The sequence below is a fragment of the Chlorocebus sabaeus genome, chromosome 22 (assembly GCF_047675955.1).
Source record: "Chlorocebus sabaeus isolate Y175 chromosome 22, mChlSab1.0.hap1, whole genome shotgun sequence".
Taxonomy (NCBI): Eukaryota; Metazoa; Chordata; class Mammalia; order Primates; family Cercopithecidae; genus Chlorocebus; species Chlorocebus sabaeus.
The window spans coordinates 41,081,879-41,096,670 of record NC_132925.1 but is presented as its reverse complement, the minus strand read 5'-3'; the positions used below and the strand labels follow the sequence as shown (position 1 = coordinate 41,096,670).

Genomic DNA, 14,792 nt, shown 5'->3' with positions numbered 1-14,792 from the left:
TGCTGCCTCTGCTGGGTACCACACTACTCCGCATCCAAGGACCACAGTAACCTTTGAGAGTTTTGTTTCAGAACAAGAGTCTGAGACTCAGCTCCTCATCCTGTTGTTGTTTCAAGGATCCATATCCCCTTAACTTTTTTTGCTATGGGACTCCATTCCCATAATGACCTTGCTCCTTCCTAATGGCTATGGATGCAGTCTAGCTTCCTGCCAGTCTTACTTTGTGCTTCTCTGATTGTTCCTGTTCTGACCCAAGTTCATTATTTGTCTAGTCTCAAGTAACATGAATTTCTCCACTAGTTCCAGGCTTCTAAAGCCAGGCTCTGACAGCTTCATACCTTCTGCAGGTGGTTAGAAGCCAGTAACTCTCATTTGTTTCTTTGCTTTTCATGGTGGTTATGGGTGTCCCTGGAGATTTCTCATGCTAATTGAGACCAGCAGTGCCTCAAATTATGTGCTTGTGTGGAGCTGGGGAGGGTGGGCCAGGGTTGCTCAGATTCCTAGTGACTCAATACTGGAAGCTGAAGTGTTAGGGATTCTTTGTTAATGATTTAGGACAGCATTTCCTATAGTATATTCCATGGATGCTTACTTTTCAAGATGTTAATAAGTATTATATGAAAAAAGGGTTTAATTGTCAAATAAGTTTGGGACTTTCACTTAAAAAAAATTAAATAGTTGTCTTTGCTTCAGGTCTTCTCAGGGCCTTTGATATATAAGTTAAGTCTGCCTTATCCAAAATGTGGGATCAGAAGTGTTTTTATATTTCAGATTTTTTTGGATTTTGGAATATTTGCATATACATAATGAGATATCTTGGGGATGAGACCCAAGTCTAAATGTAGAATTCATATATCTTTAGACATAGCCTAAAGATAATTTTATACAATGTATTTAATAATTTTGTGCACAAAATAAAATTTGTGTCCACGGAACCATCAGAAAGCAAAGGTGTCACTGTCTCAGTCACTCATGTAGGCAGTCTGTGGTTGTCTGGCAGAAAAGAGATATTGAAACTGGGCAAGGAGGGACTTTTTTCCTTTAGAGATGCTGAATAAACTTTGTGTTGTACACCTGCATTTTGACTGTGCCCTGTCACATAAAGTCAGGTATGGACTGTCCTACTTGTGGTGTCATGTCAGTGCTCAGAAAGTTTCAGATTTTGGAGCATTTTGGATTTCAAAGTAAAGTTGATTGTTATGCTCCTGCTAAGAGTAGAAGCAGAAACATCTTTGGAGAAATATAGTCTCTTGTAATCCAGACTAGTCATAAGATTGCCAACTCTTCTACTCGCTGCAGAGACAAGGATAGTTGTCCAGTGCTAAACTAGCCTGTACTTTTCCACCTTTCATTGTTGGCTTGAGGATGCTGCTTGGGAGACTGGCTCCTGAAGGATACCTTGGTAGCATTTCTGGATTTTTCTAGATGAATTCTGTATAGTTTAAGTAAGGCTGCTAATCTAGCCACTTAGCCAATGAATTAACATGTCAATTTTCTTTTTTCTTCCAGATGTTTTCCGTAAGGTGGAAATGCCCTCTCAGTACTGCTTGGCCTTGCTCGAACTAAATGGAATTGGCTTTAGTACTGCAGAATGTGAAAGTCAGAAACACATAATGCAAGCCAAGCTGGATGCAATTGAGACCCAGGCCTATCAACTAGCTGGCCACAGTTTTTCTTTCACCAGTTCAGATGACATCGCTGAGGTTGTATCATGAGGATAGGGATATAGATAAATAATTTTTAGAGTTAAAATGATTGTGGGGTGTGTGTGTGTGTGTGTGTGTGTGTGTATTTACCTGAACACTAAAGATCACTAAAATGAAGCAGCCAGTTAACCAGATTGCATTGGGGATATTCTAGCATCTAATTTGTAAATTATATCTGTATATAATTTATAAATAAAGGAAGGTAATAAAGAGGACTTCTAGAAAGTAAGCTCCTCAAGAAGAAGATTTGCCTGGAACAGAGGAGGGACTCACTAAGTATTTGTTGAAGAAATGATTGGTAGTGGTGGTTGCATGACAGCATAGCTATTTCTCCAGAAAGTTAGTCATTTCATGAGCCCTTACCCCTTCCTTGCTTGCCCTAACATCTTTCTATAGAATAGGAAACTGGACATTTTTCTGAGATTAAATGAAAAAGGGATTTTTGTGCTCATGAATTCTCATCATTTAGCTCCCACTGATAAGTGAGAACATGCAGTATTTGATTTTCTTTTCCTTCGTTAACATATTTTAAAGAAAATGAGGAACTTGATTTCTCTTATTCATGTGTTGAATTCAGTGGTGCCCTTTTTTTTTCTTTTTGGTATCCGCTTTTAAAGTCCCCAAGCCAATACCTAGCTGACTGCACATAAAATTACATAGGGAACTTACAGAAAATATAGAATCTCTGTTTCAGCACAAGTAGGTTTGGGGCAAGGCAGGAATTGCTGCCCTTGTGATTCAGATGGGCCTGAAAGCATGTAAGCTACAGGTCTCAAGCAAACCCTGGACTAAGAGTAAAGGACCTTTGATATTATTGGCTTCTTCTTAGTCCTGCATGTCAAAATGGCAGTTACCTGGAAGGTAATTTGTATGAGAAGTTTCACAGTTAATTCTGAAAGCTTCACCAAAAAAAAAAAAAAAAAAAAAAAAAGCTTAAGCTAAAGAACTTCTACATATATAACTTGAGATCTTTGTGTTGTCTTTATTCATAATGGGTCTCTCTTCCTGGGTTTGTTGCCTTATTGTTACTTTAATAGTGTTTTATTTTTCCTATCCAGTTACTTGATTTTTTTCTCCTATACTGCCATTCGTGTACCTTTCGATACCTGTACTAGGGTTGCCTGATAAAATATGGCACATCCAGTTTCAATTTTGTGTTTCATCCTGTCATTTTTGAAAACATGGATGAACCTGGAGGATGTTATGCTAAGTGAAATAAGCCAGTTACAGAAAGATAAGTACCATATGTTTCAGATGATCTCACTATATGTGAAATCCAATGAAGTTGAGCTCCTTGAAGTGGAAAGTGGAACAGTTGTTACCAGAGGCTGGGGAAGTAGGGAGTGGGGAAACGGGGAGTTGCTAATCAAAGGGTATAAAGTTTTAGATAGGAGAATGGGGAATTGTTTTTTTTTTTTTTTGAGACGGAGTCTCGCTCTGTCGCCCAGGCTGGAGTGCAGTGGCCGGATCTCAGCTCACTGCAAGCTCCGCCTCCCGGGTTCACGCCATTCTCCCGCCTCAGCCTCCCGAGTAGCTGGGACTACAGGCGCCCGCCACCTCGCCCGGCTAGTTTTTTGTATTTTTTAGTAGAGACGGGGTTTCATCGTGTTAGCCAGGATAGTCTCGATCTCCTGACCTCGTGATCCACCCGTCTCGGCCTCCCAAAGTGCTGGGATTACAGGCAGAATGGGGAATTGTTTATCAAAGGGTACAAAGTTTCAGATAAACAAGAGGAATCAATTCTAAGATTTATTGTACACAAGGGTGGCTATAGTCAATAATAATGTATTATATATTTCAAAGTAAGAGAGTAAATTTCAAAAGTCTTACCATAAAAAATGATAGGTCTAAGTGTGGTGATTAATATGTTAATCAGCTTAATTTAATCACACCACATTGTATACTTACATCAAAACATCATCTTGTACCCCATGAATGTATACAACTATAATTTGTCAATAAAAAATTTTGAATGTCAGGTAAACAATGAATAACAATTTAGTATAAGTATGCCCCATGCAACTCAAATTTAACTGGGCATTTTGTAATTTTATTTGGTATGTGTGACAACCCTAATCCCTATACATGCATATGTTCACATCTGTGTAACACAGTTCTTGGGCTAAGTAGTTACTGACATCTGCAGAAAGCCTCAGTACCTTTCATTCCTAAGACCCCAGTTGAAACTGGAACCAGATCATTATTTCCGTCATCATTACTATTCTAGGGAAGCACAGGGATTATCTTCCCTTCCACCCCTGGCCCAACTTGTGGGAAAAATTCTTGTGCTTACACAAATAGTTTCAATTTTTAGAATTATTACTGGGAAAATAATTCAAGGTTCATTAAAACCCACTCAAAATATATAAGTGAATGATTAGGTATAGTAGATAATGTTCTGAATTGCCCTAGTTTCATCCCCTCTAATCTGAGCTTGTGAGTGTTACATGGGATCTTCCACCTTCCGCACAGTGTGGTCCTGGTGTCTTCAGTGGGTGCTGCCAGCCCTCTCTAGCATTCATTATTGCCACATAGTATTGGCCACCTTCTCCTAACTTTTTGTGCCTAGGGACTGTCAGGGCCCAGCATTGTGGTGGTGGTACTAGATGACTTTTTAAACCCCTTCCTACTTTAGTGTTTTCTGATTTTTGTAACGAGACAATAGCCATGTAAGCTTTCATGTTGATCTATGGGGCTTAACTGATTGAACAGTCTCATTTAGGAGAACTCACAATTCTTACAGCAATAAGTCTCAATGTTAATAACTTGTTTGCCAGTTGCTCAGCACAGTGTATATACATGCCTGTGTTCCTGACTGCTTAAAAGCTGGCTGGGTGTAGTGGCTCATGCCTATAATCCCAGCACTTTGGGAGGCCGAGGTGGGTGGATTGCTTGTGCTTAGGAGTTTGAGACCACCCTGGCCAACATGGGAAAATCCTGTCTCTACCAAAGATACAAAAATTAGCCTGGCATGGTGGTGCACGCCTGTGGCCCCAGCTACTTGGGAAGCTGAGGTGGGAGGATCCCTTGAGCTCAGCAAGTCAAGGCTATAGTGAGTTGTGATCACACCACTACACTCTGGCCTGGGTGACAGTGAGATCCTGTCTCAAGAAAAAAAAAAAAAAAGACCTGTGTTAGTATTAATCTGATAGTGCCTAATTAGAATATGGATAGACTACCTGACATATAAATTTTCATTGCCATCATTTATTAAATGTGGTAATTCCAAATTATCCGGAGAAACATTATTTCAATCCATGTTGAACTGTAGAGATTGTTTTCTAAAATAACTTAAAATATTTTCTAAATGATAGTCCTTGCAAGTTTCATTCTTGACTAAAGAGGCATTAATTTCTTGCAGGTTTTATTTTTGGAATTGAAGTTGCCCCCAAATGGAGAGATGAAAAACCAAGGCAGCAAGAAAACTCTGGGTTCTACCAGAAGAGGGAATGACAATGGACGCAAGCTAAGGCTGGGAAGACAGTTCAGCACTAGTAAGGTGCTCTTTGGGGCAGTCACAGAGCAGGGCAGAACCTAAACTGCTTTTAACATTTTGGTGTCTAGAAAGAATGCTGATGAAATCAAGATCTTAGCCTACCATTTGAATTTACCCAGATATAAATTAACACATTGGTTTGTGGTTTGGTAGCCCACAAATTCTGTGGAGATATTCCAGCATGGAAAATCTGAATCATAATCTAAGTTAGCAGTTGTGTTCTTCCTTCCTATCATTAACATGGTATAAAGATTTATAAAGTTGTGCCACCATGCCCGGCTAATTTTTGTATTTTTAGTGGAGACAGGGTTTCACCATGTTGGCCAGGCTGGTCTTGAGCTCCTGACCTCAAGGAATCTTCCTGCCTCGGCCTCCCAGTGTGCTGGTATTACAGGCATGAGCCACTGCACCAGGCCCTGATTTAAGAATTTAATCTGCTAATTTCAAAGTAAAATTGTTAATCATAATCCATGGAAACTACATGCATTAGTGGGATGGAAGAAAGGGCTTAATTTTACTTTTTACTGATGTTTCAGGGGAAAAATAGGGTAGAAAATATAGCCATAGAGCTATCCAAGTTGCCCTTGTGTAGAATTGTGGTCCTTATACCATTATCTATGATTTGTCTGCTCCTAGGAAGTTTCTTTAGCTCCAGGCTATAGCACATTTTTTTATTTAATCTCACTGGCCTTTTTACTCACAAGTTTCTGTTCCTTAATAGTTCACTGAAAGTCTATAGTATGAAAAATTCAAAGTTTTAAAAATAAATGTCTCCTGATTATATTCATATGGAAACCATATAAGTATCCGGGCAAGCACAAGAACAACTGGGGTACTTCCAGTCATGTGAAGAGTGAAGGAGGAAAATGCATAAAGAAAACAGATGATGTAAAATAAACTTTTGGTGGGGTGTAGGGAGGGAGTTACTTTGTTAGACTGACAATTCATTGATTTTTTTTGAAAAAGGTAGTTTTAAATTGATAGTGCTCAGTATTACCACATTTGCATTTTATAAACTGTAGTTATAGTTTTATCAATATGGTGGTTTAAAAAAAAACCCAAGTAAGAGTTTTGAGTTGTAGATATTACTCTCAAATTTAATTTTGAGATTGTATTATTTACAGAAAAGAGATTCTAACTTGCTATGGCATTTGGACAAGAATTCAATCTTACCTTATTATGTTTTCTTGGCAGGATGTTTTAAATAAATTAAAGGCATTACATCCTTTACCAGGTTTGATATTAGAATGGAGAAGAATCACTAATGCTATTACCAAAGTGGTCTTTCCCCTTCAGCGGGAAAAGCGTCTTAATCCTTTTCTTGGAATGGAAAGAATCTATCCTGTATCACAGTCGCACACTGCTACAGGTGATAAGAAATCAAGTATAAACAATATCCAATTTTGAAGTAAAAACATTTTCATATGCAATATTTCTTATGATGGCCAAGAATTCAAGTGTTGATCAAGGGGTTCAGGAAAGTTTTACGCCTATAAAATACATGCTTTTTCCAAAGCACAGATAGATACTACCTGGGTACAGAGATGAGTATTGGTTCCTGCTTTTATTTTTATTTATTTATTTATGTTTTATTTTTTATTTTTTTTGAGACAGAGTTTCACTCTTGTTGCCCAGGCTGGAGTGTGGTGGCATGATCTTGGCTCTCTGCAACCTCCACCTCCCAGGTTCAAGTGATTCTCCTGCCTCAACCTCCCGAGTAGCTGGGAATACAGGCACACAACACCACACCCAGCTAATTTTTGTGTTTTTAGTAGAGATGGGGTTTCATCACGTTGGTCAGGCTGGTCTCGAACTCATGACCTCAGGCGATCCACCTGCCTTGGCCTCCCAAATGCTGGGATTACAGGAGTGAGCCACTGTACCCAGCCTGGTTCCTGCTTTTAAGTACTTGTACAGAGTAACTGGGATGTCTGAGACAGTACTTTCAGTGTGAGTATACACAGGAATTAAATATTTGAGTCAGTGGTCTTACCTAATTTCAGTCCCAGCTCTTTTTTGAGCCTCTTAAGATTTCTCCAAGTTGATCGGAGTAGGCCTCTGGGGCATCTGTATAAGTAAGTGTCTTATTTTACCCAAGCAGAAAAGAAAACTGTAGAGTTCTTTGGTTATCTCACGGTCCTCTTGAGAGTGTAATCTTATGAAGAAAAATGTATTCTTTCTCTAGGCAATACAAAACTCTAAATATTTGCCAAATGTGATGTGTAGTGGAATAAAGGGTGGCTTTAACTCATTCATAAAGGAGGCAGGCAGTTTAGATTGGTGGTATAGAAAGTGGGCTTTGACATCAGAAATCAGGGTTTGAATCCTGGTTCTGTGAATCTTTAGATAAGATACTTAACCTCTCAATGCCTAAGTTTTTTCATGTATAAAAGAAGGTAATGGGCCAGGCACAGTGGCTGCTGCCTGTAATCCCAGCACTTTGGGAGGCCAAGATGGGAGGGTCACTTGAGCCCAGGAGTTTGAGCCTAGCCTGGGCAAGATAGTGAAACCATGTCTCTTTAGAAAGTAAAAAAATTAGCCATGCATGTGGTATCTTGTGCCTGTAGTCCCAGCCACTTGGGAGGCTGAGATAAAAGGATCGCTTGAGCCTGGGAGGTCAAGGCTACAGTGAACTGTGATTGAGCCACTGCACTTTAGCCTGGGCAACAGAGTGAGACCTTGTCTCAGTCAATCAATAAATAAACCAATAAACAAATAAACAAGGTAAGAACAGTCTTACCTCACCTGGTAATTCTGAGGATTAAATAGTTTCATAGATGTAGAGTATTTAGAATAGTGCATGGCTCCTAGAAAGCGCTCACTATCAGTTGCTGCTGTTACCTAGTGCGGAGGCTTCATGAGGCGCTGCTTTTCTCTACTTGCTTTATCCCTTGTTCTAAACTTTCTAAACTTGTCCCGTCCTAGTGATATCTTGCCCTGTTAGTATTTAAATTTCACTTTGAAACATACGCTAGGCCGGGCACGGTGGCTCACACCTGTAATCCCAGCACTTTGGGAAGCCGAGGCGGGCAGATCATGAAGTCAGGAGATCGAGACCATCCTGACTAACATGGTGAAACCCCGTCTCTACTAAAAATACAAAAAATTAGCCGGGCGTGGTGGCAGGCGCCTGTAGTCCCAGCTACTCGGGAGGCTGAGGCAGGAGAATGGGGTGAACCCGGGAGGCGGAGCTTGCAGTGAGCTGAGATAGCGGCACTGCACCCCAGCCTGGGCGACAGAGCAAGACTCCATCTCAACAACAACGAAAAAAGGAAACATATGCTAATAATATAAACGTATGTAAAATAAAACCCTCCGGGATGAAAAGACAACATCAACCTAGAATTTTGTTTTAAATTTTTATGTATTATTTATTTATTTATTTATTTATTTATTTATTTATTTATTTATTTTTGAGATGGCGTCTCTGTTGCCAGACTGGAATGCAGTGGCGTGATCTCGGCTCACTGCAACCTCTGCCTCCTGGGTTCAAGCGATTCTCCTGCCTCAGCTAATTTTTGTAGTTTTAGTAGAGACAGGGTTTCGTTATGTTGGCCAGGATGGTCTCGATCTCTTGACCTCATAATCCACCCACCTCAGCCTCCCAAAGTGCAAGAATTATAGGCATGAGCCACAATGCCCAGCAACGTAGAATTTTCAATGGTGTTGCACATTTATTTGTTCTTTACAAAGCAGAAGGTAAAATCAGTAATAAGCCTTCTGCTTTGTTATTTGTTTGTAAAGAACAAATAAATATGCAACATTTATTTTGATTTTGTTACTGATTTTACTTATTAGTGAATTTAGAAATGTATTTTAATAATATTTTATAACTTTTATAATATTTAGAAATACAAGCTTAAGCATAGCAAAGCCATTTCATGAATATACTTCATGTCCATTAAGCTACATATTCATTCTTTGTAATTTATTTTTACCATTTTTTTGGTCTGCCAGTGTTGCCTCATTAATTCAACTAATAGACCAGAGTAGTGTGCTGAATATTAAGTGTTATAGAAAATAAGACAATGTGTTGATGTAAAAAGATCCTTGGGTGCCTTCCTCTGCTGTTTGTTAGCTTTGTAACACTGCACAGGTCATTTAATGACAACAATTATGTTAAAGGTTATCATTGATTAAGCACTTATTTTGTGCTAAAAGCTAAATGACAAATATATAATATCAGGGGATCATTCAGAAAAACAATGTCCAAGTCACTTAAAATGTCTGATTTATCAGAAGACGATAGAGTTATACATAGCTAGTAGACAGCCTGTTACAATGAAGAGCGTGTCATAAAATAGAGTTTTAGTGTTACTGATAGTGTTATAAAAATCACAGTAACAAAATTACTCAAACTTCTTTGGAGTGATACTTAACATGTTTTCATGTTTTAGAGAAATTCAACCAATAAGTAAACAAAAGATGTAAAATATATTGGGAAATAAAGGTTTTATAAGCTTTTTTTTTTTTGAGACAGAGTCTCACTGTGTTGCCCAGGCTGGAGTACCGTGGCATGATCTCAGCTCACTGCAACCTCCACCTCCCAGGTTCAAGCGATTCTCCTGCCTCAGCCTCCCAAGTAGCTGAGGATTACAGGCATCTGCCACCATGCCCAGCTAATTTTTTTTGTTTTATTAGTAGAGACAGGGTTTTACTGTGTTGGCCAGGCTTATAAGCATTTTTTAAAAAAACAGCTTTCTGTTCACTGGAAAATTTACTATTAACCACCTGATTCAAGTTTCACCTGATTCAGTACTTCTAGTCAGTACTACTGTTGATTCTCTTGATGAATGATAATGATGAAGAAAAACAGCCAGATGATGTCTGAAAGTGATGGGCTTTTTAGAAGCCTCAGTGGTTGTTTCTCCTAAGATCCATTTGATTAGCCTTTACTCATGAATCTGGCCGCTAACATGTTATAGGGCTGAAATCTGATACTCATTTTAGCATAGGAATAGTTCAGTTTATCAAATTACTTCTCATTGTGAGATTGTTTTCTGTGTAAAACATAGTATTGTAGCCAATTCATACATTCATATATTTTGGGATGGTCTTGTACTTATTTTATCACTGTTAGACACATGAACATGATGAAAAATATTTAAATGTAAATTTATTTCAGTTCAGCATTGATAGTCTGCATTTTAAAGATAATCCAGAAATGTGAATACTGTTAAAACAAATACCAGATTTTTTTTCTAATTTTATATCTTTATTCTGCTTGATTTTAGGACGAATAACCTTTACAGAACCAAATATTCAGAATGTGCCAAGAGATTTTGAAATCAAAATGCCAACACTGGTAGGAGAAAGCCCACCTTCTCAAGCTATAGGCAAAGGCCTACTTCCCATGAGCAGGTAGGCACTGTTTCTCTGTATCTGTATTAATAAACTTTTGTAAGTAAGAATGGCTCAAAATAGCTTATTAGACAAATAAATGAAATTAGTTTAATTTTATGTTTCAGACATACCCATTTCTGTCCTAGACCATTTTGAATTCTAAGTCCCATCTATAAAGAATCTAATTCATGTTTAATTGACTGTTTGCTAAAAAAAAATTCTAATGTCTTTGTTAAGCTTTAAAATGAGTCTCAGATAAAGGTTTGTTTGTTTTTGTTTGCTTGTTTGTTTGAGATGGAGTCTTGCTCTCTTGCCCAGGCTGGAGTGCAGTGGCGTGATCTCAGCTCACTGCAACCTCTACCTCCTGGGCTCGAGCAATCCTCCCACTTCAGCCCCCTGAGTAGCTGGGACCACAGGCGTGTGCCACCATGCCTAGTTAATTTTTGTAGAGACAAGGGTCTCACTTTGTTGCCCTGACTAGACCTGAACTCCTGGGCTCAAGCAATCTGCTCGCCTTGGCTTCCCAAAGTGTTGGTATTACAGGTGTGAGCTACCACATCCAGCCCTCAGATAAGGTTTTTGTTAAGTTTCTTAGATGGAAATACTGATGTTACTGAAAATCAGACCTTTTTCATATATTTGAGACTGCTTCATGTCTAACTGATGATGTTGTTTGCACCACAGAGGAAAAAGTAAGAAAGGTTGCAGCCTGAACCCTGGACGCCAGGCACAGATGGAGGAGAGAGCTGCAGACAGAGGAATGCCATTTTCAATCAGCATGCGACATGCCTTTGTGCCTTTCCCAGGTAAGGTGGCTGATAGCTTTGAAGCTTCTCATTGCTGTGAGAATGTTTTTCAAAGCATGGATAAAGCCTGAAATATGAGTGAGATTTAGAGCATGCATTGGTCCCTCCATCTTTCTGTCTACAGTGGAGCCTGCCTTTCTCCTTTGTCGTGCCAGGTTTATAGCCGTCATCGTCTCCATGATCTGCTCTGTGGAAAACTTTTATGGTGTGTGCTCAGCAGCAACAGTCTGCTGAAACCATGTTTTCTAACGTCATAAACTTCTTTGCAAAGTCCAGTTGATTTTGTCAGTCTTCATCCTCTTTAACTTGTTTACAGCATTTGTCACTGTTAATCAACTCCTTCTTCAATTTCTCTTCTCCCTTGACCTGTAAGGGCACAGTTTTTCTCTCCTTCTAACTTGTTTGCTTTTATGTTTTTTCTCTCTTTTTCTGCACTGCTGCTTCCTATTGCATGGGGTGGCCCCAAAGCTATTCTCATTCTGCCTGACCTCTCCTCATTACTCTAGTCGTAGTAAACCTTTTGTTGTCAAGACATTCGGAAGTGATGATGTAACTTGCAGATCATCCCGACTGTTAGTATACATATTTGTTCTTTAATCTTTCACCAACTGGCAAGTCCTAGTGAGCACAATTAACCATCTGAATTTATTTAAATTCCATCAGAAACTTTTTGCCAATGGTGAATTCAGACCTGTGATGACATGCCCTGCTTGGCAATTTTTAGTTTTACTTATATCTAAACTATCAGCATACAAAATTCTATCAAAGTTATCCAAGGGAGTCCCCAGAAGGTCTGTGTGGTGTATTGTAATTTCTTTTTTTTTTTTTTTTGAGACAGAATTTTGCTCTTGTTACCCAGGCTGGAGTGCAATGGTGCGATCTTGGCTCACCACAACCTCCGCCTCCCAGGTTCAAGCAATTCTCCTGCGTTAGCCTCCCTAGTAGCTGGGATTACAAGCATGGGCCACCACACCTGACTAATTTTGTATTTTTAGTGGAGACGGGCTTTCTCCATGTTGGTCATGCTGGTCTTGAACTCCTGACCTCAGGTGATCCACCCGCCTCGGCCTCCCAAAGTGCTGGGATTACAGGCGTGAGCCACCTCGCCCAGCCAAGGTGTATGGTAATTTCTTTCTTTCTTTTTTTTTTTTTTTTGAGATGGAGTCTCACTCTCGCCCAGGCTGGAGTGCCACAGAGTTTTCTTAAAACTCATGAATCAGTTTTTTTTTTTTTTTTTTTTTTTCCTGCAGCTTCCTCACCCCTCTCAGCCTTCATAGAAATTCTGGAGTAGGAAAATGCAATTGACATGCTGAATAGTACATCAGAGTCTCCTTGCTCTGGATTAGACTTTGGCTTAAGAGAATGTTGTGGCTGGTTTGATTTTTATTGTCCAGACCACTCAAATTTTCTCCGTATTAGCAATAAGCCTGTTTTGCCTTCTTATCAATTGTATGTGCAGTGGAGTAACACTTTTAATTTCCTTCAAGAACTTTTCCTTTGCATTTACAACTTGGCTAACTGTGTGACACAAGAGGCCTAGCTTTCAATCTATCTCAGCTTTTGACATGCCTTCCTCACTAAGCTTAATCAATTCTAGCTTTTTGGTTTAACACGAGAGATGTGACTTTCCCTTTCACTTGAACACATAGAGGCCATTGCCATTGTAGGGTGATTAATTAGCCTAATTTTAATATTGTATCTCAGGGAATAGGGAGTTCTGAGAGAGAGAGGGGAGAAAGGTAGGCGAACAGCCGGTCAGTGGAGTAGTTAGAACACACACAAAATTGATCAATGAAGTTCACTCTTACATGAGTGTGGTTCATGGGTTGTAATAACAGTAATATCAAAGATCACCATAACAGATAATAATGGGAGGGTTTGAAATAATGTGGGCATTACTATTAATAAATGTGCCACAGGGAACACATGCTGTTGGAAAAATGGTGCTGATACACTTGCTCCACTCAGAGCTGCTAAAAACCTTTAATTTCTTTAAAAAAACAAAACAAAACACTGCAATGTCTGTGAGGCATAATAAAGTCCAATTAGCAAGGTATGCTTGATTTTATAAAACTTATATTTTGAAAAAGTAGATCACATGCCCAAGTTGTTTCAAACATACTTGAAAGTATTTCTCACAAGGCGTGGTGGCGCACAACTGTAATGCCAGCACTTTTGGAGGCCGAAGCAGGAAGATTGCTTGAGTCCAGGACTTCACATCCAGCGTGGGCAACAAAGGGAGACCCCATCTTTACAGAAAGTCAAAAAATTATCTAGGCATGGTGGTGCGCACCTGTAGTCCCAGCTACTCAGGAGGCTGAGGTGGGAATATCATATAACTTGAGCCCAGAAGGATGCGGCTGCAGTGAGCCATGATCATGCCACTGCACTCCAGCCTAGGCGAAAGAGCAAGACCCTATCTTTAAAAAAAAAAAAAAAAAAAAAAAAAACACACAAAAAAAAACAGAAAAAAAAAATTCCAGTAACTGAATTGAGTACCAGAGACTCATTTTTTTTAAAAATTGCATCTGCATTGACAAAGCTGGTTCATCTATTTTTTAGAAGTATTAATTTGACTTTGAAGCAGAAACACCCATTACAAAACAATGTCTATACAAGTTAAGTAAATTTACTCTTATGTTACTCATTATTACAAGTTGAGTATCCCTTATCTCAAATCCTTGAGACCAAGTGTTTCAGATTTTGGAATATTTGCATATACATAATGTGATATCTTGGGGATGGGATCCAAGTCATAACATGAGATTTATATTTCATATACATCTTATAGGCATAGCCTAAAGGTAATTTATACAATATTTTAAATTTTGTTCATGAAACAAAGTTATAACTTTGACCTGTTACAACAGGTCAGTTGTAGAACTTTCCACTTGTGGCATCATGTCAGTGCTCAGAAAGTTTTAGATTTTGGAACAGTTTGGATTTTGAATTTTCAGATTAGGGATGTGTACCTATAGTATGTCAAATTCAAAGGACTATTAAATAAAAAAGCGACTCTAAATTCATCAACATCAGAGCATTTTAAAAAATTTTTAATATTTTCAATTTATATAACATGTTGATTATAATTAAACTATACTGCATGTTGATTTATTCTTGAAAAATGCATAAAATTATCATTATTATTATTGTTGTTGTTATTGGTAGAGATGGGGGTCCTACTATGTTACTCAGGCTGGTCTGGAACTCCTGGGCTCAAGTGATCCTCCAGCCTTGGCTTCCCAAATTATTGGGATTACAGGTATGAGCCACCACACCCCGCCCATTATTAATTGGTTTTATGAAAAGTTTTCATTTCCAAATAAATTCTCTTACCTGTCTAGCTAGATCAGAAGTACATTTTTCACTTTCTTGGAGCCTCAAATATATGCTGTGTGATATCAGTCAAAAAACATAAATCACATTGTTCTTTTTGTCTTT

The 14,792-nt window shown here is 38.8% G+C and overlaps 1 protein-coding gene across 14 annotated transcripts in view; it reads left to right on the top strand.

Annotated features, from left to right (window-relative positions):
• The window catches only part of POLQ (DNA polymerase theta), a 137,399-nt gene that overhangs the window by 65,118 nt on the left and 57,489 nt on the right, over nt 1-14,792 (top strand). For 12 of the 14 annotated variants that reach the window (XR_012090537.1, XM_038003385.2, XM_038003384.2 and 9 more), the window contains 5 exons: nt 1,510-1,703; nt 5,068-5,205; nt 6,397-6,571; nt 10,437-10,563; nt 11,230-11,351. Coding sequence is in view for 12 of the 14 variants with exons in the window: in XM_038003385.2 (XP_037859313.2) it covers nt 1,510-1,703; nt 5,068-5,205; nt 6,397-6,571; nt 10,437-10,563; nt 11,230-11,351 (756 nt within the window). In the remaining 2 variants the exon portion in view is untranslated. Of the gene's footprint in view, nt 1-1,509; nt 1,704-5,067; nt 5,206-6,396; nt 6,572-10,436; nt 10,564-11,229; nt 11,352-14,792 lie in introns of those variants that run through there. The other 2 variants (XR_012090538.1, XM_038003390.2) reach the window with 2 other exon arrangements.